Source organism: Dendrobates tinctorius, unplaced genomic scaffold, assembly GCF_039654945.1.
Source record: "Dendrobates tinctorius isolate UK_male_01 unplaced genomic scaffold, ASM3965494v1 ptg000232l, whole genome shotgun sequence".
Lineage (NCBI taxonomy): Eukaryota > Metazoa > Chordata > Amphibia > Anura > Dendrobatidae > Dendrobates > Dendrobates tinctorius.
The window spans coordinates 18,593,159-18,618,638 of NW_027361899.1; the positions used below are offsets into that span (position 1 = coordinate 18,593,159).

The window sequence follows — 25,480 nt, forward strand, 5'->3', positions numbered from 1 at the left end:
AGAGCGCGAGTCATGCGTGGACGTGGTATCACTGTTTGGTGAGGACAGGTGTAGGGCGTGAGTCATGCGTGGACGTGGTATCACTGTTTGGTGAGGACAGGTGTAGGGCGTGAGTCATGCGTGGACGTGGTATCACTGTTTGGTGAGGACAGGTGTAGCGCATGAGACATGTGTGGACGTGTTATCAGTCAGGATGGGTGTAGAGTGAGATTCGTGGTGCGGAGGGGTCACACAATAACACTTAGTAACAGAACATTTCCTTTAATGGATGTTTTATACAAAAGTGAACGTTCTGAAGTCTTAAAAATTTATAATAGAAGAAACCATCTTTCCTCCGCTCTAATCGCAGCTTCCTGCTCACAGAGGAGCGTTAACACAACGGTGCAGATTCTCTGCAGAAACCTTGGGCGCCATCTACATGACGGGAACGAGGCCACATTTGACCATTTCTTCCACAAGACCCGGACGCCGAAAAACAGACAAACACAAGAACATGAAAGAAGGACAACAAAACCAGGGATGATCCCCCTCCGTGTAACAGAAACCGATCAGTGGGGACTCGTCCTCGCACACGTCATCCCAACATGATGGCCGCCAGCTCCTTCTCTTCAAAGGCCTCTGGAGGAATGGTGCCCCGAATCTAAAGGGGAAAAAAAGATACTAAAGGAAAACCCAATCATACATGACCGCCTGTAAACCTGGAGACAAGACTGAAGGACCATTCACCCCTTTATACAGTCGGGGGGCAAGCTCCCTTAAAGGGGTTCTCCAGTTATATGCAGATAAACATTAAATGGCGTCTGATCAAGACGACTGATGTCTATATGCAGTATTAGCGCTTATAGATATCACGGAGGGGTCTCTGTCAGACCCCCGGAGTGAGCTGGAATGGGATCAGTACATTGCGCTCTTGGTTACACCAGTGTCAGAGCCAGAGAGATGGACACATCTACCATGGAGGCAAGTATAGGACTCCATCACGGTTTCTCTTTCAGCCCCATCACACCCGGTGTTTCCAGTTTTGTGAGTTCGCCAGTTTCTGTTCCCCACGACTGCGCTCAGTGCACAAGCTCCATACAGACATGGGGGGAGAACGTGAGCGGCCGCAGAGCCCGGACCTCAGCCCCGTCCAAATCAATACTGGAGACTGTGAGCCCGGCCTCCCTCCAACATCAGGGTTCGACCCCATAAATGTTTCTCTAGATGCCGCCAAAGTCTTAGGGTATGTGCACACGCTGCGGATTTGCTGCGGTTTCTAATCCACAGCATGTCAATTCGTTGTGCGGACTTCCCAGCGGTTTTACACCAGCGCCATTGTAGAGGTGTCAAGTCGCAGGGCAAGACCGCAGGCTAATCCGCAGATAAACCGCAGGTCTTTTGACCTGTGCATTTTGCAAAATCCGCAGCACAAACCGCAGCGTGTGCACCTACCCTGATAGAAATCCTTCCCAGCACAGCGGGATTCATTATACCTGCAGAGGGGCCAACTCCATATTAATGTCTATGGATGTAGAATGGGAGGTGTGGGCCCCTGGAGGTGAATGTAGGGGGCACATACTTTACTCCACATTCTGTATGTACAGTGGTTCTATAGAGCAAGAACTGATCTTTGCAGCAGCAACCAGCTCTGGCCAATAGAGGGCAGCACTGAACCTCTCTCCACCTCAGTAGGACACCTGTGGACACAGTGCAGGGGCCGGCTCCGCTTCACTAGAGACCGTCAGCAAGTAGGTTGGTTATGAAAACCATTTACCTTCAGGTAATGAAACATTTCCTTTGCTTGCTGCACATCCCAGTTGTTGTCACGAAGACATCTGTATAGAGAAAAGAGCTTTTATCAAAAGACACCGGCGGCAGGAAGCCCTTGCCCGCAGAAAGCCCCCCTGCCCGTGGCTTGTTTGACCTATGGGGATGTCAGGGCAAAATGTCCTGAGACCTTGAGTGGATCAAAATCTAAAGTTACATGTCATAGAGACAAAACCTCAGCTGTGAGAAGCGTCAGGGCTGCACAGGCTTTCAGGACCTGGATTTTTTTTTATTCAGTGACAGCAAGCAGTGATCTTGGCCACCGACTCAAATTTAAAAAAAAAAAAGTGTATTATGAAGTTGCAGACCCCCGGGACCGGATGACGGCCGGCGTCACTCACTTTACAGCCCAGTCTGGTTTCATCTTCGTGTACGTAGAGAACGAGTGGACGGTGTCGCTCACGTCGGTGGAAGGGGCTTTCTCGACGATCGCCAGCATGGATTTGGGGGGCTCACGTGACGGCGTTTCTTGCGGACCCACGTAGGCATTCAGTATAACCATCTGATCATTCAGGATCTGAGCACTGAAAAAGAAAAGAAAAACACTTAATAGAATGATCATAAGAAGGAAAATTCGGCAATTTCAATATCTCCGCTTGCTTTCAGTGAATTGTCCCTTTCTTGCTGTTTGCACAGACCCGATACCTGTAGTAACTGGTGTCAATACAATCCCTGTGAGAGGAAGCTGGCAGAGTTTACCTGCGCTGATACACTGTAACGAACGAGAGAAAATCATCTCCTGATGTGTTTAGTCAAAAGATTGACTGGGCTGGAGCCAGCGCTAACAAACCTTCTTATTATTAGATTTTATGCCTCGGGGCACAATCAGGAATATTCTCACTCATTAGCAAGCAGAGATTGTAAAAACGCTGAAAAAATAGAAATTCTGCAAAACGGCCAGTCACACGCACTCTGCCCCTCCATGACTGCAAGTCCACTGCCAGGAGGAGCGGAATGGTTGCACATGCGCCCTGACACGAGGCGGCACGGACGAAGATCACCGATCCATAGGATAAGACGAAGCAGCAGGGAGCACTGGCGACCATTCAGCTCCTCATGGGGGTCCTGCCGCCACGGAGGGGTAATCTCTCCACACTACTCCTCCTCCTGGGGGTCTTGCGGCCATGGAGGGGCAATGTCTCCATACTCCTCCTCCTGGGGGTCTTGCAGCCATGGAGGGGCAATGTCTCCATACTCCTCCTCCTGGGGGTCCTGCTGCCACGGAGGGGCAATCTCTCCATACTACTCCTCCTCCTGGGGGTCTTGCAGCCATGGAGGGGTAATCTCTCCATACTCCTTCTCCTCCTGGGGGTTCTGCAGCCATGGAGGGGCAATCTCTCCACACTACTCCTCCTCCTGGGGGTCTTGCAGCCATGGAGGGGCAATGTCTCCATACTCCTCCTCCTGGGGGTCTTGCAGCCACGGAGGGGCAGTCTTTCCATACTACTCCTCCTGGGGGTTTTGCAGCCACGGAGGGGCAATCTCTCCATACTACTCCTCCTCCTGGGGGTTTTGCAGCCACGGAGGGGCAATCTCTCCATACTCCTCCTCCTCCTGGGGGTCTTGCAGCCACGGAGGGGTAATCTCTCCACACTACTCCTCCTCCTGGGGGTCTTGCAGCCATGGAGGGGTAATCTCTCCATACTCCTTCTCCTCCTGGGGGTTCTGCAGCCATGGAGGGGCAATCTCTCCACACTACTCCTCCTCCTGGGGGTCTTGCAGCCATGGAGGGGCAATGTCTCCATACTCCTCCTCCTGGGGGTCTTGCAGCCACGGAGGGGCAGTCTTTCCATACTACTCCTCCTGGGGGTTTTGCAGCCACGGAGGGGCAATCTCTCCATACTACTCCTCCTCCTGGGGGTTTTGCAGCCACGGAGGGGCAATCTCTCCATACTCCTCCTCCTGGGGGTCTTGCAGCCACGGAGGGGCAGTTTTTCCATACTACTCCTCCTGGGGGTCTTGCAGCCATGGAGGGGCAGTCTTTCCATACTACTTCTCCTGGGGGTCTTGCAGCCATGGAGGGGCAATCTTTCCATACTACTCCTCCTCCTGGGGGTCTTGCAGCCATGGAGGGGCAATGTCTCCATACTCCTTCTCCTCCTGGGGTCTTGCAGCCATGGAGGGGCAATGTTTCCATACTCCTCCTCCTGGGGTTTTGCAGCCATGGAGGGGCAATCTCTCCATACTACTCCTCCTGGGGTCTTGCAGCCATGGAGGGGCAATGTCTCCATACTCCTCCTCCTGGGGTCTTGCAGCCATGGAGGGGTAATCTCTCCATACTCCTCCTCCTCCTGGGGTCTTGCGGCCATGGAGGGGCAATGTCTCCATACTCCTCCTCCTGGGGGTCTTGCAGCCATGGAGGGGCAATGTCTCCATACTCCTCCTCCTGGGGGTCCTGCCGCCACGGAGGGGCAATCTCTCCACACTACTCCTCCTCCTGGGGGTCTTGCAGCCATGGAGGGGTAATCTCTCCATACTCCTTCTCCTCCTGGGGGTTCTGCAGCCATGGAGGGGCAATCTCTCCACACTACTCCTCCTCCTGGGGGTCTTGCAGCCATGGAGGCAATGTCTCCATACTCCTCCTCCTGGGGGTCTTGCAGCCACGGAGGGGCAGTCTTTCCATACTACTCCTCCTGGGGGTTTTGCAGCCACGGAGGGGCAATCTCTCCATACTACTCCTCCTCCTGGGGGTTTTGCAGCCACGGAGGGGCAATCTCTCAATACTCCTCCTCCTCCTGGGGGTCTTGCAGCCACGGAGGGGCAGTTTTTCCATACTACTCCTCCTGGGGGTCTTGCAGCCATGGAGGGGCAGTCTTTCCATACTACTTCTCCTGGGGGTCTTGCAGCCATGGAGGGGCAATCTTTCCATACTACTCCTCCTCCTGGGGGTCTTGCAGCCATGGAGGGGCAATCTTTCCATACTACTCCTCCTCCTGGGGGTCTTGCAGCCATGGAGGGGCAATGTCTCCATACTCCTTCTCCTCCTGGGGGTCTTGCAGCCATGGAGGGGCAATGTTTCCATACTCCTCCTCCTGGGGTTTTGCAGCCATGGAGGGGCAATCTCTCCATACTACTCCTCCTGGGGTCTTGCAGCCATGGAGGGGCAATGTCTCCATACTCCTCCTCCTGGGGTCTTGCAGCCATGGAGGGGTAATCTCTCCATACTCCTCCTCCTCCTGGGGTCTTGCAGCCATGGAGGGGCAATGTTTCCATACTCCTTCTCCTCCTGGGGGTCCTGCAGCCATGGAGGGGTAATCTCTCCATACTCCTCCTCCTCCTGGGGGTCTTGCAGCCATGGAGGGGCAATCTCTCCATACTCCTCCTCCTCCTGGGGTTTTGCAGCCACGGAGGGGCAATCTCTCCATACTACTCCTCCTCCTGGGGGTCTTGCAGCCATGGAGGGGCAATCTCTCCATACTACTCCTCCTCCTGGGGTTTTTCAGCCACGGAGGGGGAATCTCTCCATACTACTCCTCCTCCTGGGGGTATTGCAGCCACGGAGGGGCAGTCTTTCCATACTACTCCTCCTGGGGGTTTTGCAGCCACGGAGGGGCAATCTCTCCGTACTCCTCCTCCTCCTGGGGGTCTTGCAGCCACGGAGGGGCAGTCTTTCCATACTACTCCTCCTGGGGGTCTTGCAGCCATGGAGGGGCAGTCCTTCCATACTACTTCTCCTGGGGGGTCTTGCAGCCATGGAGGGGCAATCTTTCCATACTACTCCTCCTCCTGGGGGTCTTGCAGCCATGGAGGGGCAATGTCTCCATACTCCTTCTCCTCCTGGGGGTCTTGCAGCCATGGAGGGGCAATGTTTCCATACTCCTCCTCCTGGGGTTTTGCAGCCATGGAGGGTCAATGTCTCCATACTCCTCCTCCTGGGGGTCTTGCAGCCATGGAGGGGCAATGTCTCCATACTCCTCCTCCAGGGGTTTTGCAGCCATGGAGGGGCAATCTCTCCATACTCCTTCTCCTCCTAGGGGTCTTGCAGCCATGGAGGGGCAATGTCTCCATACTCCTTCTCCTCCTAGGGGTCTTGCAGCCATGGAGGGGCAATCTCTCCATACTCCTCCTCCTCCTGGGGGTTTTGCAGCCATGGAGGGGCAATGTCTCCATACTCCTCCTCCTGGGGGGTCTTGCAGCCATGGAGGGGCAATGTCTCCATACTCCTCCTCCTCCAGGGGTTTTGCAGCCATGGAGGGGCAATCTCTCCATACTCCTTCTCCTCCTAGGGGTCTTGCAGCCATGGAGGGGCAATGTCTCCATACTCCTTCTCCTCCTGGGGGTTTTGCAGCCCTGGAGGGGCAATGTCTCCATACTCCTCCTCCTGGGGGGTCTTGCAGCCCTGGAGGGGCAATGTCTCCATACTCCTCCTCCTCCAGGGGTTTTGCAGCCATGGAGGGGCAATGTCTCCATACTCCTCCTCCTCCAGGGGTTTTGCAGCCATGGAGGGGCAATGTCTCCATACTCCTCCTCCTCCAGGGGTTTTGCAGCCATGGAGGGGCAATGTCTCCATACTCCTTCTCCTCCTGGGGGTCCTGCAGCCATGGAGGGATAATCTCTCCATACTACTCCTCCTCCTGGGGGTCTTGCAGCCACGGAGGGGCAATGTTTCCATACTCCTCCTCCTGGGGGTCTTGCAGCCATGGAGGGGCAATGTCTCCATACTACTCCTCCTCCTGTGGGTCTTGCAGCCATGGAGGGGCAATATTTCCATACTCCTCCTCCTGGGGGTCTTGCAGCCATGGAGGGGCAATCTCTCCATACTACTCCTCCTCCTGGGGGTCTTGCAGCCATGGAGGGGCAATGTCTCCATACTCCTCCTCCTGGGGTTTTGCAGCCATGGAGGGGCAATCTCTCCATACTACTCCTCCTGGGGTCTTGCAGCCATGGAGGGGCAATGTCTCCATACTCCTCCTCCTGGGGGTCTTGCAGCCATGGAGGGGCAATGTCTCCATACTCCTCCTCCTCCAGGGGTTTTGCAGCCATGGAGGGGCAATGTCTCCATACTCCTCCTCCTGGGGGTCTTGCAGCCATGGAGGGGCAATCTCTCCATACTCCTCCTCCTCCAGGGGTTTTGCAGCCATGGAGGGGCAATCTCTCCATACTCCTTCTCCTCCTAGGGGTCTTGCAGCCATGGAGGGGCAATGTCTCCATACTCCTCCTCCTCCTGGGGGTTTTGCAGCCATGGAGGGGCAATGTCTCCATACTCCTTCTCCTCCAGGGGTTTTGCAGCCATGGAGGGGCAATGTCTCCATACTCCTCCTCCTCCTGGGGGTCTTTCAGCCATGGAGGGGCAATGTCTCCATACTCCTTCTCCTCCAGGGGGTTTTGCAGCCATGGAGGGGTAATGTCTCCATACTCCTCCTCCTCCTGGTGGTCTTGCACCCATGGAGGGGCAATGTCTCCATACTCCTCCTCCTCCTGGGGGTCTTGCAGCCATGGAGGGGCAATGTCTCCATACTCCTTCTCCTCCTGGGGGTCTTGCAGCCATGGAGGGGCAATGTCTCCATACTCCTTCTCCTCCAGGGGTTTTGAAGCCATGGAGGGGCAATGTCTCCATACGCCTTTTCCTCCAGGGGTTTTGCAGCCATGGAGGGGCAATGTCTCCATACTCCTCCTCCTGGGGGTCTTGCAGCCATGGAGGGGCAATGTCTCCATACTCCTTCTCCTCCAGGGGTTTTGCAGCCATGGAGGGGCAATGTCTCCATACTCCTTCTCCTCCAGGGGTTTTGCAGCCATGGAGGGGCAATGTCTCCATACTCCTTCTCCTCCAGGGGTTTTGCAGCCATGGAGGGGCAATGTCTCCATACGCCTTCTCCTCCAGGGGTTTTGCAGCCATGGAGGGGCAATGTCTCCATACTCCTCCTCCTGGGGGTCTTTCAGCCATGGAGGGGCAATGTCTCCATACTCCTTCTCCTCCTGGGGGTCTTGCAGCCATGGAGGGGCAATGTCTCCATACTCCTTCTCCTCCTGGGGTTTTGAAGCCATGGAGGGGCAATGTCTCCATACGCCTTCTCCTCCAGGGGTTTTGCAGCCATGGAGGGGCAATGTCTCCATACTCCTCCTCCTGGGGGTCTTGCAGCCATGGAGGGGCAATGTCTCCATACTCCTTCTCCTCCTGGGGGTCTTGCAGCCATGGAGGGGCAATGTCTCCATACTCCTTCTCCTCCAAGTGTTTTGCAGCCATGGAGGGGCAATGTCTCCATACTCCTTCTCCTCCAGGGGTTTTGAAGCCATGGAGGGGCAATGTCTCCATACGCCTTCTCCTCCAGGGGTTTTGCAGCCATGGAGGGGCAATGTCTCCATACTCCTCCTCCTGGGGGTCTTGCAGCCATGGAGGGGCAATGTCTCCATACTCCTCCTCCTCCAGGGGTTTTGCAGCCATGGAGGGGCAATGTTTCCATACTCCTCCTCCTCCTGGGGGTCTTGCAGCCATGGAGGGGTAATCTCTCCATACTACTCCTCCTCCTGGGGGTCTTGCAGCCATGGAGGGGCAATGTCTCCATACTCCTCCTCCTCCTGGGGGTCTTGCAGCCACGGAGGGGCAGTCTTTCCATACTACTCCTCCTGGGGGTCTTGCAGCCATGGAGGGGCAATGTTTCCATACTCCTTCTCCTCCTGGGGGTCTTGCAGCCATGGAGGGGTAATCCCTCCATACTACTCCTCCTCCTGGGGGTCTTGCAGCCATGGAGGGGCAATGTTTCCATACTCCTCCTCCTGGGGGTCTTGCAGCCATGGAGGGGCAATGTTTCCATACTCCTCCTCCTGGGGGTCTTGCAGCCATGGAGGGGCAATGTCTCCATACTCCTCCTCCTCCTGGGGGTCTTGCAGCCATGGAGGGGCAATCTCTCCATACTACACCTCCTCCTTGGGGTCTTGCTGCTATGGGAGAACAGGGGACACAGGTTGTAGATGGGTGGGATGCAGCGTATCTATAGCGGAGTGCCCCTTTATGTCCTCGGTATATTTGCTCTACGATCTACCGATGTTCCAGTCATTTCTCCCCACATACTTGTATCATGGCGCCAAATACCCCTCAAACCGAGACACACAGATCTCTAACTCAGACCCCAAAAATATCTCCAGGACCCTATTGCACCGAGATAAGGCCGGCAGGATGGAGGATGGATACCAAGGTCTGAACACTTTTACGGAGCTCTACTTGCTGTGGTCCAATTGCTAAACTGTAATGTGCTCATTACGTCGTGGTTATCGGGGTCCCGTCTCGTGACCAAGACACACTGTATCCACTAGGTCAAAATGACAGCAAGCAGAGTTACTGGAAACCCAAAGGAACTGAAGGAATTTTTGAAAATTGAGGAAACGGATGACACAAAACAAAATGTTATTTTCCAGAATTACTTTAGCATCCCTTTAAAGTGTAAAGGAATGGTAAAGTGTAAACCAAGAAGAAACTTCAGTGCAATTGTCACCATTATGCGTCCCACGTGCAGCGCAGCGGTGCGGGACCACCGCTCCATTCATTTCTACGGGATCAGGAGTGAGCAGTCACATAGACAGTGAGTGGCACAGTGTCATTGCTCTATTCTGTTTGCGATTGCGGGGGTCCCCAAGATGACAGACCCCCCCAACACCCCATCAATCAAAAATGAAGTAACTTTGTAACTATTTTTGTGTGTTCACAGCTCCCATACAAATCTATGTGCCTCCATAGCAACAGACTACGAACAAACCTTGTGTAGTCTGATCCTGCAATCATGTGTTACCTCCATCTAGAATGAGAGGACAGATACAACACATGTCTGTGCGGTTACAGGCTGCGCAGGGCCTGACTGCGCGGGGCCAGGCTGCACGGTGCCAAACTGCGCGGGGCTAGACTGCGCGGGGCCAGACTGTACGGTGGCGAACTGCGCGGGGCCAGGCTGCACGGTGCTGAACTGCGCGGGGCCAGACTGCACGGTGCCAGGCTGCGCGGGGCCAGGCTGCGCGGGGCCAGGCTGCGCGGGGCCAGGCTGCGCGGGGCCAGGCTGCGCGGGGCCAGGCTGCGCGGGGCCAGGCTGCGCGGGGCCACGCTGCGTGGGGCCAGGCTGCGCAGTTTCAGGCTGTGCTGGACCAGGCAGCGCAGGGCCAGACTGAAGTCTGTCTGATTCCAGCTCATTCGTTTGCAGATTTACCACTGGAGGACATGTTCAATTCTTATAATTCCAAGTCCATTTCTCGTACCTGTCTTCAGAGGCCGGGACAATGATGAAAGTCCTTCTGAAGGAGATGATGGGGTTCTTGCGGCAGTTCGGGTTCACTGTCGAGAGAATGTCTATTAACTTCTGTCCAAAGACCACCCCACCCCATACACAGACTTAAAGGGGTAAATCCCATCAGTATGTGATGACATATTCTTAGCATGTGTCATCACTTATTGATCACTGGAAGTCCGACCAATCCCGAGAATGGAGAGGCTGCAGTTCTCCATCGTCAGGAGTGCCCTGTGCAAAAGTGAGGGGATTATTGTACATAAGACTGATGTAGCCCCTTTATGCTGCCCACAGATATTTAATTTTTAGCAGATCTACCCAGTTTTTAATTGACTGTCTCCCCTCCAAGAGCCCTGTCCCCTGATAATGACCAGGCAGTTTGCTTTTTAATCTATCTGATCCCGGTGATTTCCCTATTGTACAGTAGGACATTACTCACCTTCCTTAAATCCACCTTCGAAGGTGAAACAAATGAGCGAAGCCTGCGGAGAACCAAGGAGTGATATACATAATATGTGAGAGCCGTGAAATATAAGCCGCCTAGACCCCACAATCACACAATGGGGGCTCCACACACGTCAGATCATTGGAAATTTAGAATTTGCAACAAATTTATTTCCTTTAAGGAAGAAATTTAAAAAAAAATCCAAAATGTGTAAATAGACCCCTAAAAATATTTTGCATACACCATTGCCCGATTCCACACACGGCCCAACGATCCCACACATGGCCCAGCGAGGCCCCGTTCCCACACACGGCCCAGCGATGCCCCGCTCCCACACACGGCCCAGCGATGCCCCGCTCCCACACACGGCCCAGCGATGCCCCGCTCCCACACACGGCCCAGCGATGCCCCGATCCCACACACGGCCCAGCGATGCCCCGATCCCACACACGGCCCAGCGATGCCCCGATCCCACACACGGCCCAGCGATGCCCCGATCCCACACACGGCCCAGCGATGCCCCGATCCCACACACGGCCCAGCGATGCCCCGATCCCACACACGGCCCAACGATGCCCCGATCCCACACACGGCCCAGCTAGGCTCCGCTCCCACACAGGGCCCAGCAATGCCCCGATCTCACACACGGCCCAACGATGCCCCGATCCCACACACGGCCCAGCGATGCACCGATCCCACACACGGCCCAGCGATGACCCGATCCCACACACGGCCCAACGATGCCCCGATCCCACACACGGCCCAGCTAGGCTCCGCTCCCACACAGGGCCCAGCAATGCCCCGATCTCATACACGGCCCAGCGATGCCCCGGATCCCACACACGGCCCAGCGATGCCCCGATCCCACACATGGCCCAACGATGCCCCGATCTCATACACGGCCCAGCGAGGCCCGATACCAGACATGGCCCAGCGAGGCCCCGATCCCACACACGGCCCAGAGATGCCCCGATCCCACACAAAGCCCAACAATGCCCCGATCCCACACATGGCCCAACGAAGCCCCGATCCCACACACGGCCAAGCGAGGCCGCGACCCCACACATGGCACCAAAGAGGCCCTGATCTCACAAGTTGCCCAGCGAGGCTGCGATCCCACACATGGCCCAGTGAGGCCCCTGATCCAACAGATGCCAGACTAACCTACTTCTTGGATTGCAGTACTCCCATAGGGCTTGTTCACATGTAACGTTCTTGATGCTTTTTCTTATGAGAAAATTTCATGGGAAATAAAAGCATCATTCACACTGTGCATTATTTCTTCTTGTGTTTTTTGACCTGCGGTGCGATTTAATTCACTGTTTTTACTGCAGTTTTTCTTCTGCTGAGATCAGCACCAAAAGTGCATGAAAAAAAAGAATAAAAAATGCTCAAAATATCTGCTTCAGTTTTATGGCCATAAACTGCGTGTTTCATGCAGAAAAAAATAAATGCATGAAAAACACTACATGTGAACACATGCTTATGTGACAGGGTCAGTGGACGTTCTGCAGTCGGGGGGGGGGGGAGGGGGTCAGAAACGTCTCTGCAGCTGAGGATCCTCGGGGCGAGAGTCACACCACACTCCGACACTTACGGTCACGCAGCTGACATCCAGTGTCATGGAGTCCAGCTGGTGCTCCGTTTTGGGAAGATTACAGAGGAAGCCGACCACCTGCAGCCGGTTGTACTTTAACAGCTGACGTCTCATTTCTAGAGAAAAAAAAAAGAACAGAAAGCAATGAAATATTAAAGGGGTATTCCTGCATTCACGGAGCAACCTCACCGCATCGCCATGCTTCTGCTTGCTACATGCATCTCTTCTGCATCACGAGTGTGGACCTTGATTTAGCCATTCTAGGTGGCGGACTACAGTTCCCAGCATGTACTGATGACTATACTTCTGGCTGTCCTGTAGTCTCCACCATCTTGTGCATTTCATATTGTGCAGTTTGTCTAACAGGAGTGATGGTATATACCGTACACATGGCCATACCTGATCCCTTCACTTGGAGAAAGTTGCGATTCTCTTTCCAGTATTCCTTAATCTGATCGAAGCTAAACACAAACAGACGGAGGTGTTACATAGCCGATCCCAGGGGCAGCGGACATAGACTACACAGCACAGGAACCAAACCCACAGACAGGACTGGCATCAACCCCCATATACAAAGCTGTCTGATACAGCAACGACAGGGTTGCACTGCTCCGCCAAAACCTGCCACTCCACAAATCAGTGGAGGCGCAGGATCTCCATCGATCCCACAGAGTTCCTAGAAATCCCTTTCAATCGTCCTACAAGGAAAAGTTCTGTAACTTTCTAAAATATTTTCAAGAGTTTTGTTTGCTGTCAGTAAATAGAAAAATTTCTTCTTACTTCCAAAGTCTAAAAAAATATTTTATATGTATATCATAGGGGCCGTTTTGTGCTGCCGTCCAGGCCCTGAGACCCCCACCAAACACGCAGCTATATAGTGGGCAGCGCCTGCATGAACGCAGCAGAGAGGGGTGTACATGCTTATTAGTAACTCTATGGGTCTGTACACCACACTGTTCGCACTTCAGAGTATTGTTTTGACTCATCGGTGGGGGTCTCAGAACGTAGACCGCCCTTCTGATACAGGTTACGGTGCATCGGAATCCTCTTTTTCAGTAGGGATCTTTCCATTCGCAGACAGCACCCAAATGGCTATGAAATGTAAAAAAATGTAAATGAGAAAGTTGCAGAACTTTGATTAAACTATTATAATTATATGTCATCTACTAAATAAAACAAATCTATGTAACGAGTAGACAGCGATGTAAGCGGAGGTCACGTCTTGACAACATACGGCCGCAATGCTACCCGGAACACCCACCAGGTTTTTGGATAGAAGACTTTGGGGACACTAAACGAGCAGCAGCATTTCTCGTGATAAAGAGGCAGGAGGGCCTTGCGGTCATTAGAATCGTACACAGTGAAGTACCTCAAAGAAAAAACAATATAAATAATGTAATAACCTATCAGAAGATGAATTTAATACTGAGTTCAATTTAAGTTATAAAAATGTATATGCAATGAGACCCCCCTAGTGGTGACTGTATAAATCTGAATGTAGTGAGCCCCCCTAGTGGTGACTGTATAAATCTGTATGTAGTGAGCTCTCCCTAGTGGTGGCTAAATAATTCTGTATGTAGTGAGCTCCCCCTAGTGGTGACTGTATAAATCTGTATATAGTGAGCTACCCCTAGTGGTGACTGTATAAATCTGTATGTAGTGAGCCCCTCCCTAGTGGTGACTGTATAAATCTGTATGTACTGAGCTCCCCCTAGAGGTGACTGTATAAATCTGTATGTAGTGAGCTCCCCCTAGTGGTGGCTATATAAATCTGTATGTAGTGAGCTCCCCCTAGTGGTGACTGTATAAATCTGTATGTAGTGAGCCCCACCCTAGTGGTGACTGTATAAATCTGTATGTAGTGAGCTCCCCCTAGTGGTGACTGTATAAATCTGTATGTAGTGGAGCCCCCCCCCTAGTGGTGACTGTATAAATCTGTATGTAGTGAGCTCCCCCTAGTGGTGACTGTATAAATCTGTATGTAGTGAGCTGCCTCTAGTGGAGACTGTATAAATCTGTAAGTAGTGAGCCCCCCCTAGTGGTGACTGTATAAATCTGTATGTAGTGAGCGCCCTCTAGTGGTGGCTATATATATCTGTATGTAGTGAGCCCCCCTAGTGGTGACTGTATACATCTGTATGTAGTGACCTCCCTCTAGTGGTGACTGTATAAATCTGTATGTAGTGAGCCCCCCCCCTAGTGGTGACTGTATAAATCTGTATGTAGTGAGCTCCCCCTAGTGGTGACTGTATAAATCTGTATGTAGTGAGCTCCCCCTAGTGGTGGCTATATAAATCTGTATGTAGTGAGCTCCCCCTAGTGGTGACTGTATAAATCTGTATGTAGTGAGCTCCCCCTAGTGGTGACTGTATAAATCTGTATGTAGTGAGCTCCCCCTAGTGGTGGCTATATAAATCTGTATGTAGTGAGCCCCCCCTAGTGGTGACTGTATAAATCTGCATGTAGTGAGCTCCCCCTAGTGGTGGCTGTATAAATCTGTATGTAGTGAGCTCCCCCTAGTGGTGACTGTATAAATCTGTATGTAGTGCGCCCCCCCTAGTGGTGGCTATATAAATCTGTACGTAGTGAGCCCCCCTAGTGGTGGCTGTATAAATCTGTATGTAGTGATCTCCCCCTAGTGGTGCCTGTATAAATCTGAATGTAGTGCACTCCCCCTAGTGGTGGCTATATAAATCTCTATGTAGTGAGCCCCCCCCCTAGTGGTGACTGTATAAATCTGTATATAGTGAGCTCCCCCTAGTGGTGACTGTATAAATCTGTATGTAGTGAGCCCCCCCTAGCGGTGACTGTATAAATCTGTATGTAGTGAGCTCCCCCTAGTGGTGACTGTATAAATCTGTATGCAGTGAGCTCCCCCTAGTGGTGGCTGTATAAATCAGTATGTAGTGAGCTCCCCTTAGTGGTGGCTGTATAAATCTGTATGTAGTGAGCCCCCCCTAGTGGTGATTGTATAAATCTGTATGTAATGAGCTCCCCCTAGTGGTGACTGTATAAATCTGTATGTAGTGAGCTCCCCCTATTTCTGGCTGTATAAATCTGTATGTAGTGAGCTCCCCCTAGCGGTGACTGTATAAATCTGTATGTAGTAAGCTCCCCCTAGTGGTGACTGTATAAATCTGTATGCAGTGAGCTCCCCTTAGTGGTGGCTGTATAAATCTGTATGTAGTGAGCCCCCCCTAGTGGTGATTGTATAAATCTGTATGTAATGAGCTCCCCCTAGTGGTGATTGTATAAATCTGTATGTAATGAGCTCCCCCTAGTGGTGACTGTATAAATCTGTATGTAATGAGCTCCCCCTAGTGGTGACTGTATAAATATGTATGTAGTGAGCTCCCCCTAGTGGTGGCTGTATAAATCTGTATGTAGTGAGCCCCCCTAGTGGTGGCTGTATAAATCTGTATGTAGTGAGCTCCCCTTAGTGGTGGCTGTATAAATCTTTATGTAGTGAGCTCCCCCTATTTCTGGCTGTATAAATCTGTATGTAGTGAGCTGCCCCTAGTGGTGGCTGTATAAATCTGTATGTAGTGAGCCCCCCTAGTGGTGGCTGTATAAATCTGTATGTAGTGAGCTCCCCTTAGTGGTGGCTGTATACATCTGTATGTAGTGAGCTCCCCCTATTTCTGGCTGTATAAATCTGTATGTAGTGAGCTGCCCCTAGTGGTGGCTGTATAAATCTGAATGTAGTGAGCTCCCCCTAGTGGTGGCTGTATAAATCGGTATGTAGTGAGCTTCCCCTATTTCTGGCTGTATAAATCTGAATGTAGTGAGCTCACACTAGTGGTGGCTGTATAAATCTGTATGTACTGAGCTCCCTCTAGTGGTTACTGTATAAATCTGAATGTAGTGAACCCCCCTAGTGGTGGCTGTATAAATCTGTATGTAGTGAGCTCCCCCTAGTGGTGGCTGTATAAATCTGTATGTACTGAGCTCCCTCTAGTGGTGACTGTATAAATCTGTATGTAGTGAACCCCCAGTGGTGACTGTATAAATCTGTATGTAGTGAGCTCCCACTAGTGGTGGCTGACGTAAACTAGAATTTTATCATTGTATTCATATTAGTGGGGTATTTGGATCCCTGTATTAGAATCAGCACACACTGAGAACCTTTATTAGGACCCACTCTGACCACTGCTCATTACCACACGATGTCCTCAAAGATTAATCGAGACACACTGCACACACTTACTTGTGCAGAAATTTTGCCAGGAAAGTTTTGATCTCGCTGTTAAGAAAACAGCTTCCCTAGGAGAGAACACACGTTATGTTAATATCACTGACAACCTGACAGTACGGAGTATTCTCTTCGCTGACCCTCCACTTTACTTTCTGGTAGCATTATGTTCTATAACTAAAGAACTCGGGAAGGCCGCTCTCATACTTTCCTGCAGGTTCGGGGTCTTTGCCGTCAATGCTGCACTGCAGGATGTGTAGTGTTCACAGCAGGCATACGGTTCTCCGCAAAAAGTTTTAGGCAGGTGTGGAATAAATGCTGGAAACTTTCATGCACAGAAGCGATAATCATTTATTTGTACCAATTAGCAAAATGAATGGACATGTAAAATCCCATCAATGTTTGGTGACCGCCCGTCGCCTCCATCGCTTCTTCTCGGCACACTTACACACAGTCAGGGATTTTGTAGGATTATAGGCATGTGCATAACTAATTATACCAAACAGGTGGCAATACAATTGTTAACTGAAACAGAAACATCTGTGCGGGAGGCTTAAAATTGGGTGAGGAACAGCTAAACTCTGCTACAAAGGTGATGTTGTTGAAGACAGTTTCATGTCACAAGACACAAGGTAGTTATACTGCATCATCCAGGACTCTCCCAGGCCAGAGCACCAAGAGTTGATGCTATTTTGAAGGTGATGGGCGGTCACCAAACATTCATTTACATTTCTCTTTTGTTCATTCACTTTACATTTTGTTAATTGATAAAAAATATTTTTTTCTTTCTGAAAACTTCTCACTCTACAGCATTTTTTTTCCACCTAAAACTTTTGCACAGTGACAATCCGCACTTCCAACACTTTACCACTTTATATCTAACCAATAATATAAAGGTTTAACCAAACTCATATACTCAAAGGGATTTGGGGTTTCGGAAAAAAAAAACTATTCCACACCGGCAACTTTTAATTTTTTTAAAAACGAAGAAAGAAACTGTGCTTTGCTCATCCTCACTGGGTCCGACACTCAGCCTCCGCTGTGCTTTTTGGTCTCCGTTATTCTCTGCAGCGCTACCATCACCACAGCCAGTAACTGAGATCAGCCCAAGGTGACGGCACGAGAAACTCAGAGCCAAACGCTGGTGATGCGACGTCAGCACTGCAGACAATAATAGACACTTGAGGCAGCGACAGACTCAGTGTTGGACCCGGGCATGGTGAGTAAAGGACAGGTTTGGGGGATTTAAAAAAAAAAAAAAAAAACTTCAGCCGGGGGGGGGGGACTGGATTTTCCAAAACTGGAAAACTACCTTTAAGGTATATCCATAGAATGTCCCATTGGGATAACACCTTTTAAAGGGGTTATTTGGAGAACTTCAGCATGGCTTACCAACACACTGGAATGGAACGGTGCCGCTGATGTTATGACCCGGGCGTTCAACAGATATTGGGCACATGTCCCATTCTAATGAACAGGACAGATGAGCGATACCCGCCCATCGTGCATGCGTCTTGATAGGTCTGCGGATTGCAGCGTCATCAGCACCGCTAACTTCCGATGCGGAGGTGAACTGCTCCGGATAACCCCTTTAAGTGAAGAATAAAGCTACCTTCGCCAGCGGGAGAGGTTTGCGTTCTTCTTGCTCAAAAAATAGATTCTCCTTAAAAAACCGTCCGTCCTGCAAGAATGGAAACAGCGGATATAATATAGGACAGGAAAGGTGACTGGTATGATAAGAGGCTCGCAGGGGGAAAGTCCTAAAGCTGGTGCATATGCAATAGCGCGACATGCACAAGATGGGACTATCCCTTTAAAGGCAAATATCCAGCCTATCTCAAAGATACTATCCCAATATGTAGAAGATATAATAATAATATTAGAAAATACCTCCAACTAGAAATGTAGTACAGTTCTTCTGATTAAACATGTCGCTTACCTCATGTGCAGGCCGCATTGCAGGAGCTTAGATATCTAACTCGTATAGTGACATTTAGCTGCTGGTGGTCGTAACCATGGATTCCCAATGCCCTGTACATGGGTAAGCAACATAGCTAATCAGAAGAACTATACTACATTTCTAACCAGAGATGTCTGCTAATATTAATATTATTACACCTACTACATATTAGGATAGGCTCTGGGAGATGGGAATATCCCTTTTTTCGGATCCAGTTGCTGAGCTATAGTGTTCCTAGGTGTATACTTACTAGTTTTTCAATGGAAGGAAAGTGATAAGTTACCAATCTGTGGGGAAAAAAAAAGAAAAGGAAAAAGCAATGAATGCATGATTTGTATTTGTTTAGTAATGTAATAACAGAGAAGTGCCGGCACCTGTAGTAGGTGGAGGAGCTTTCCACCTCCCTGTGCAGGGGATTTCCTTTCAGCCACAGCTCTCTCAGCTCCAGGTTGTGGATCAGATCCAGCTCCTGAACGTTGCAGAGCTAGAAAAAAAATAACATGTGGACGTCACGTGCTACCATCACTTTGTCATTTTTCGTTTTTGTTTTTTTTTCCTTCCAAGAGACACAAACCCATTTTATTTTTCCATCTATAGGGCCTGGGGCTTTTTTTTTCCCAGGACGAGATCTACTGTTGTATGACACCATTCATTTTACCACATCATGTAGAGAAAAAAAAAAAAGAAGATGAATATTCCGTTATGATTTTTTATTTTTATTTTTATTGTGCTAAACATTACCGTACCTGCCAACATGATGCCTCGGTTCAGTGTCCATTACTGCAATACCAAGCTTGTGTAGTACTATTTTATTTATATTTTTATATTTAAGCGATTAAAAAATTCAGGACTTTGAAAAAAAAAAAAAGAAATAAAACTTTGCTTTTGCCATTTTCTGAGACTTGTACCTTTTTCTGTTGTTGGGGCTATGTGACAGTGTTTTTGTATTTTTATTAATACTATTTTGATCGATTTTTTTTTTTATTGCATTTTTGAGTGCGGCGACCGAAAAGCGAAAATATATACCGTGTATGTATGTATATATATCTATATATATATATATATATATATATATATATATACACACACATGCATACAGTACAGACCAAATGTTTGGACACACCTTCTCATTCAAAGAGTTTTCTTTATTTTCATGACTATGAAAACTGAAGATTCACTCGGAAGGCATCAAAACTATGAATAAACACGTGTGGAACTATATAATTAACAAAAAAGTGTGAAACAACTGAAAATATGTCTTATATTCTAGGTTCTTCAAAGTAGCCACCTTTTGCTTTGATTACTGCTTTGCACACTCTTGGCATTCTCTTGATGAGCTTCAAAAGGTAGTCACCGGAAATGGTTTTCATTTCACAGGTGTGCCCTGTCAGGTTTAATAAGTGGGATTTCTTGCCTTATAAATGGGGTTGGGACCATCAGTTGTGTTGTGCAGAAGTCTGGTGGATAAACAGCTGATAGTCCTACTGAATAGACTGTTTAGAATTTGTATTATGGCAAGAAAAAAGCAGCTAAGTAAAGAAAAACGAGTGGCCATCATTACTTTAAGAAATGAAGGTCAGTCAGTCCGAAAAATTGGGAAAACTTTGAAAGTGTCCCGAAGTGCAGTGGCAAAAACCATCAAGCGCTACAAAGAAACTGGCTCACATGAGGAGTGCCCCAGGAAAGGACCAAGAGTCACCTCTGCTGCGGAGGATAAGTTCATCCGAGTCACCAGTCTCAGAAATCGCAGGTTAACAGCAGCTCAGATTAGAGACCAGGTCAATGCCACACAGAGTTCTAGCAGCAGACATCTCTACAACTGTTCTTTTTCTCCGAGCCATTCATTGGGGGACACAGAGACAGTGGGTGTTATGCTGCTGCCACTAGGAGGACACTAAGCAAACGCTGGATGAGATATCTCCAATTAAGTGAAAAAAGCAGTAGGAGCCAACAGTCAACAATAACGAACTATGTCAAAACCTAAGAATGCTACAAATGAGCCAGTAGGCTAAACAGGGCGGGTGCGGTGTCCCCCAATGAACGGCTCAGAGAAAAGGATTTTACGGTGAGTACACAAAAATCTCTATTTCTCCTATGCCTCATTGGGGGACACAGACAGTGGGACGTCCTAAAGCAGTCCCTTGGTGGGGAGCATACATCTGCTAATACCACATGTACCTCTGAGTTAAACTGAGGTACTGCCGATTGCAGGATGCGTCTGCCGAGAGCTGCATCTGCAGAGGCCTGAGAAAGAATTTGGTAATGTTTTGAAAAGGTATGCAGACTGGACCAAGTCGCAGCCTTGCAGACCTGTTCTACCGAGGCCTGGTGCCGAATGGCCCAAGAAGCGCCCACTGACCGGGTAGAGTGCGCCTTAATCCCCGCTGGGACAGGCGCATTCCTGACACGGTAGGATTCCTGAATCGCTGAGCGAATCCACCTGGCTAGCGTTGCTTTGGACGCGGCTAGGCCCTTGCTATGCCCCTCAGGAAGTATGAACAGGGCATCTGACTTGCAGAAGGGAGCCGTCCGCGAAATGTACCGTCTCAGCGCCCTAACCACATCCAGGGTGTGGAGGGCCTTCTCAATGCGATGGACTGGCGCCGGACAAAAGGAAGGCAAAAAAATTTCCTCGTTGGGATGGAAAGAGGAAACGACCTTGGCAGGAAGGACAGGGACGTCCTGATAACTACCTTGTCCTGATGAAAATTCAGGAACGGAGAACGGCAGGACAGAGCTGCCAATTCCGAAACTCGTCTGATTGACGTAATTGCTACTAGAAAGACCACTTTCCAAGAGAGGATGGTCAATGACACATCCTGCAGCGGTTCAAAAGGATCCTCTTGTAAGGCCCCGAAAACCAGGTTAAGGTCCCATGGTTCTAATGGCCTTCTATAAGGAGGCGTCACATGGGAGACTCCTTGAATAAACGTCTTGACCTGAGGTTTGGTGGCAATTCTTTGTTGGAAAAGCACTGACAAGGCCGAAATTTGGCCCTTGAGCGAGCTAAGTGCGAAGCCTGATTTTAATCCGGATTGAAGAAACTCCAATATGCCCGGAATGGAGAACAACAGAGGGGAACGACCATGATCCTTGCACCATGAAAAGAAGATTTTCCAGGTGCGGTGATAGATATGTCTGGATACGGGCTTCCTAGCACTAATCACTGTGGAAATGACGTCGAGAGAGAATCCAGCCTGTGCTAAAATCCAGGATTCAACGGCCATGCCGTCAAAGACAGGGCCCCGGAGTTCTGGTGGTAAATCGGGCCCTGAGAAAGCAGATCCGAGCGATCTGCAAGTCGCCAGGGGATGTCGGCGACTAGCTGTATTAGTTCCGCAAACCATGCTCGGCGCGGCCAAATCTGGTGCGACTAGGATCACTGGTACCCCCTCCGTTCAGATCTTCTTGATGACCCTCGGAAGCAAGGGAAGAGGGGGGAAAAATGTACGGGAGCCGGAACCGGTGCCATGGCAGAACTAGGGCGTCCGCTCCGATGGCGCATGGATCGGGCAATGAACCGAGACACCTTGTTGTTTAGCCTGGAGGCAATGAGGTCCACATCCGGAGTCCCCCAACGAAGACAGATCTGGTGAAAGACTTCCGGATGAAGAGGCCACTCTCCTGAGGCAATGCCTTGGTGACTGAGAAAATCTTCTGCCCAATTTTCCACGCCGAGGATGTGAATTGCTGAGATGAGTGAATGGTTGGTCTCGGCCCAATTGAGGATGTGACTCACTTCGTGCATGGCCATCCTGCTCCGGGTACCTCCCTGGCGGTTGATATACGCTACAGCCGTGGCGTCTGATTGGATCCTGATGGGGTGACCTGCGAGGAGATGGTGGAAACTCCATAGAGCAAATCTGATCGCTCGTATCTCCAAAATGTTGATGGGGAGACGTGATTCTCGGGTTGACCAACGACCCTGTACCGTGTGGTGATGAAAGACCGCACCCCAGCCGAGAAGACTTGCATTGGTGGTTACTACCAACTAACTGGGAGAAAAGACCTCCCTTGATTCAGGGAGGACCTCAGAGTCCACGACTTGAGGGCTTGCCTAACCCGCAGGGACAGAAGGATCCGACGGTCCAGGGAGAACGGGTTCTTGTCCCAAGCTGACAGCAACGCGTGTTGTAAGGAACGGAGATGGAACTGTGCAAACGGAACTGCTTCCATGGCAGCCACCATTTTGCAGAGAACTCTCATGCTGAAACGAATGGAGTGAGAAGCTGGACGGGAAAGAGTCCGCATTGCCTGATGTAAGGCTTGCGTCTTTTCCGGAGGGAGAATGACCAACCTGCGGGAAGTGTCCAAGATCATTCCTAAAAAGGAAATTTGCTTAGCCGGTTTTGGGGAAGACTTTGCGAAGTTTATCTTCCACTCCAGGCGTGAAAGTGTATTTACTGTTATCTCCACAGATTCTTCGCAGGCTGAAAGGGACGGACCCTTGATGAGCTGGTCGTCCAGATCCGGTAACACTACTACTCCACGAGAGTGGAGAATGGCGGCCATGACAGCCGCCATGACCTTGGTAAAGACCCTGGGGGCAGTGCGAGTCTGAAGGGCAAGGCCACGAACTGCAAGTGATCCTCGTGAATTGCAAAACGCAGGAACTGCTGGTGAGACGGGCAGATCCGAATGTGAAGGTACGCGTCCTTGATGTCGATGGATGCTAGAAACTCTCCTTTTTCCATGGAAGCGACCACTGACCGGAGAGATTCCATTCGGAATCGCCGAACCGTGACAAACTGATTTAACAGTTTGAGATTCAGAATGGGTCACATCGTGCCGTCTTTCTTTGGAACCACAAAAAGGTTTGAATAAAATCCTCTGAACCTCTCGTGATGAGGGACCGGAATGATGACTCCGTCCCTTAAGAGGGCCTGAAGAGCCCGAAGGAAGGCTCTTGTCTTTCCCTTGGGCGGAGAGGAAAGGAAAAAGCGAGTTGGAGGGGGAGCAGAGAACTCTATCTTGTATCCGGAGGACACCAGCTCCCTGATCCACTTGTCGTGGACGACCGCAAGCCAGGTGTGGCTGAAGGAAAGTAGGCGGCCGCCTACTTTGTCGGCGTCCGCCGGATACTGCAACAAGTCATTGGGTAGATCTATGAGACCTGGCTCCCTTGGAACCAGAAGCCCTAGGTCTGGGTTTCCAAGGGCGGTTAGGTCTGTATGAGACCTGGGAGCCTCTGTCTCTGCGCGGAGACGGACCTGATCCGGAAGAGAAAGTAGAGGATGACCAACCGGAGTTGTTGCGAAAGGAACAAAAGCGAGTCGGCTGTTGGTTGCGAAACGGCCGAGCAGCTTTTTGTTGAGGGAGGAATTTTTTTTTCCCCCCGGTAGCATCAGAAATGAGCTGATCTCCAAAAAGACGATCCGTTTGAAAGGGGAGAGAAGTCAAGGATCTTTTAGATGCGGCATCCGCCCGCCAGTCGCGGAGCCATAGGGCTCTTCTAATGGAGATCGCGTTAGCGGCAGTTTGAGCAGCGCAATTGGTGGTGTCAAAAGAGGCGTCCACTACAAAGTCAGCTGCGTGAATTATCTGCCTGGTGACCGTGGTTGCTTCCGGAGGAAGATTGGTGCCCTGGAAGGAAGTAATCAAGACCTCTGCCCAAGCGGCCATTGCTTTCGTGACCCAAATTTCCGCGAAAGAAAGAAAAAACGCTGCTCCTGAAGCTTCAAAAACTGAATGGGCAAGGTAGTCAATCTGACGATCGGAGGGGTTTCTGATCGAGGATCCCTCAGGCACGGACAGAAGCGTTTTTGAAGCCAGACGCGATACAGGCGGGTCCACCGGAGGGGACTGTAACCAATCTTTCATTAGGTCTGGATCAAAAGGGTATTTAGCCTGAGTAGACTTTTGCCCTGTGAACCGCTTATGCGGACGATCCCTATGTTGCTGGACAACTTCCTTAAAGTCCGGATGGCTGGTAAATAACCTGCACACACGCTTGGTTTTCTTAAGTGAGATAGCGTGTGCTGGAGCGGGAATATTTTCCTCATCCAACGTCAGAATCCTGTTAACTGATTCTATAAGAGAATCAAGCAACTCTTGATCAGTTGGGGGATTCTGAGAGGCAGACGTGTCAGAATCAAATTCAGAGTCGTGCTCGCTGAGAACTCCAGGAGAGGGAGAGCGAGACGGGAGTCGCAGATGCAGAGGCGTGAACAGGGCTAGGGGAAGTGTCATGGGTCCGCTTTCTAGAGCCCCAACCATCCCTTGAACGAGAATGGCCCCTGCTGGTGGACGGTTCCCGTTCGACGCCAGAGCCTTCCTCAGGGGGTAAGGATGCCTTCTGGCTTAAAGAGCCCTCCCGTAGAGAGAATATAGCCTGGGTCAGAGACTCCACCGACCGTGACAGTGACGCAGCCCACTCAGGGGTACTAAACGCAGGAGACCCGTCAGCAGCGGTGGCGGGGGGGCGATTGAACGCAGGTCGGGGCGCAAGCCAGGTCGCAGTCAGTGCATAACGGATTAGTCTGTGCACTAGGTAAGCCAGACTTACAAGAGGTACACATGGTAAAAAACGCAGTGTGCTTTTTAGCAGCCCATTTCGCTTCCTTAGATTGAGACATAGCGCTCCTGAAAGGGTTAACGGCAGAGTCTGCTGCAACTGCAGAGAACGTAGCGGGAAGGGGTTAAGCTTTAATCTGAGGGCAGATGCAGCTTCCCCGGTCCTATGCTGTGTCCCCCGGGAGGAATGGTGGTGGCCCTGCGGTGTTACCCGGTATCCGGCAGAATGCTCGCCTCACAGTTCGTATCCAGAGCAGGCTGAGATAAAAGGATATGGCCCCCGAGACTAGGATTGCGCGTCTCGTCAGGATGAGAGGCGCCAAGGCGAGGGGGCGGCGCCAATAGCGCGAGCGGCGCTATTCAAATTGCGGCCTAGTAGGCCGGGGGCTAGATTTTTGAGCCTACCCGAGGTAGGTGCCGGTGGGTGGGCCGGGGCAGCACTAGTGGGCGACGCTATTTAAATTGCGGCCTAGCAGGCCGGAAAGGACTACATTTTTCGGGCTACCCATGGTAGCGCCGAGGGAGGGGGGGCCGCGATGTGGGGGGGTGCGGTGCACCGCCGCTGACGCTACATCAGCGCTTCCCCCGGGGGACAGGACCCGACCCCATACCTCTACTCCAGTGCTCAGCGCTGTCCAGCCATCCATGCAGGCTCTCATCCTCCAGGGCTGATGTAGCAGAGCTGGAGGAGTTCTTAATGGGGCCATGCTCAATCGATCCTCCCTATGATAGGGGGATAAAGAGCTATGGGGCTGAT

At 50.8% G+C, this 25,480-nt stretch overlaps 1 protein-coding gene across 6 annotated transcripts in view; it reads right to left on the reverse strand.

Annotated features, from left to right (window-relative positions):
* Window positions 1-245: 245 nt before the first annotated feature.
* The window catches only part of LOC141059990 (nuclear RNA export factor 1-like), a 68,683-nt gene continuing 43,448 nt past the window's right edge, over window positions 246-25,480 (reverse strand). For all 6 annotated transcript variants that reach the window (XM_073556225.1, XM_073556222.1, XM_073556223.1 and 3 more), the window contains 12 exons: window positions 18,585-18,694; window positions 18,461-18,497; window positions 17,863-17,931; window positions 16,266-16,321; window positions 13,320-13,427; window positions 12,458-12,519; window positions 12,059-12,174; window positions 10,456-10,498; window positions 9,988-10,063; window positions 2,148-2,330; window positions 1,754-1,814; window positions 246-640 (listed from right to left, as the gene is read on the reverse strand). In XM_073556225.1, the coding sequence (XP_073412326.1) occupies window positions 575-640; window positions 1,754-1,814; window positions 2,148-2,330; window positions 9,988-10,063; window positions 10,456-10,498; window positions 12,059-12,174; window positions 12,458-12,519; window positions 13,320-13,427; window positions 16,266-16,321; window positions 17,863-17,931; window positions 18,461-18,497; window positions 18,585-18,694 (987 nt within the window). In that variant the 3' untranslated portion in view covers window positions 246-574. The remainder of the gene's footprint in view (window positions 641-1,753; window positions 1,815-2,147; window positions 2,331-9,987; window positions 10,064-10,455; window positions 10,499-12,058; window positions 12,175-12,457; window positions 12,520-13,319; window positions 13,428-16,265; window positions 16,322-17,862; window positions 17,932-18,460; window positions 18,498-18,584; window positions 18,695-25,480) is intronic.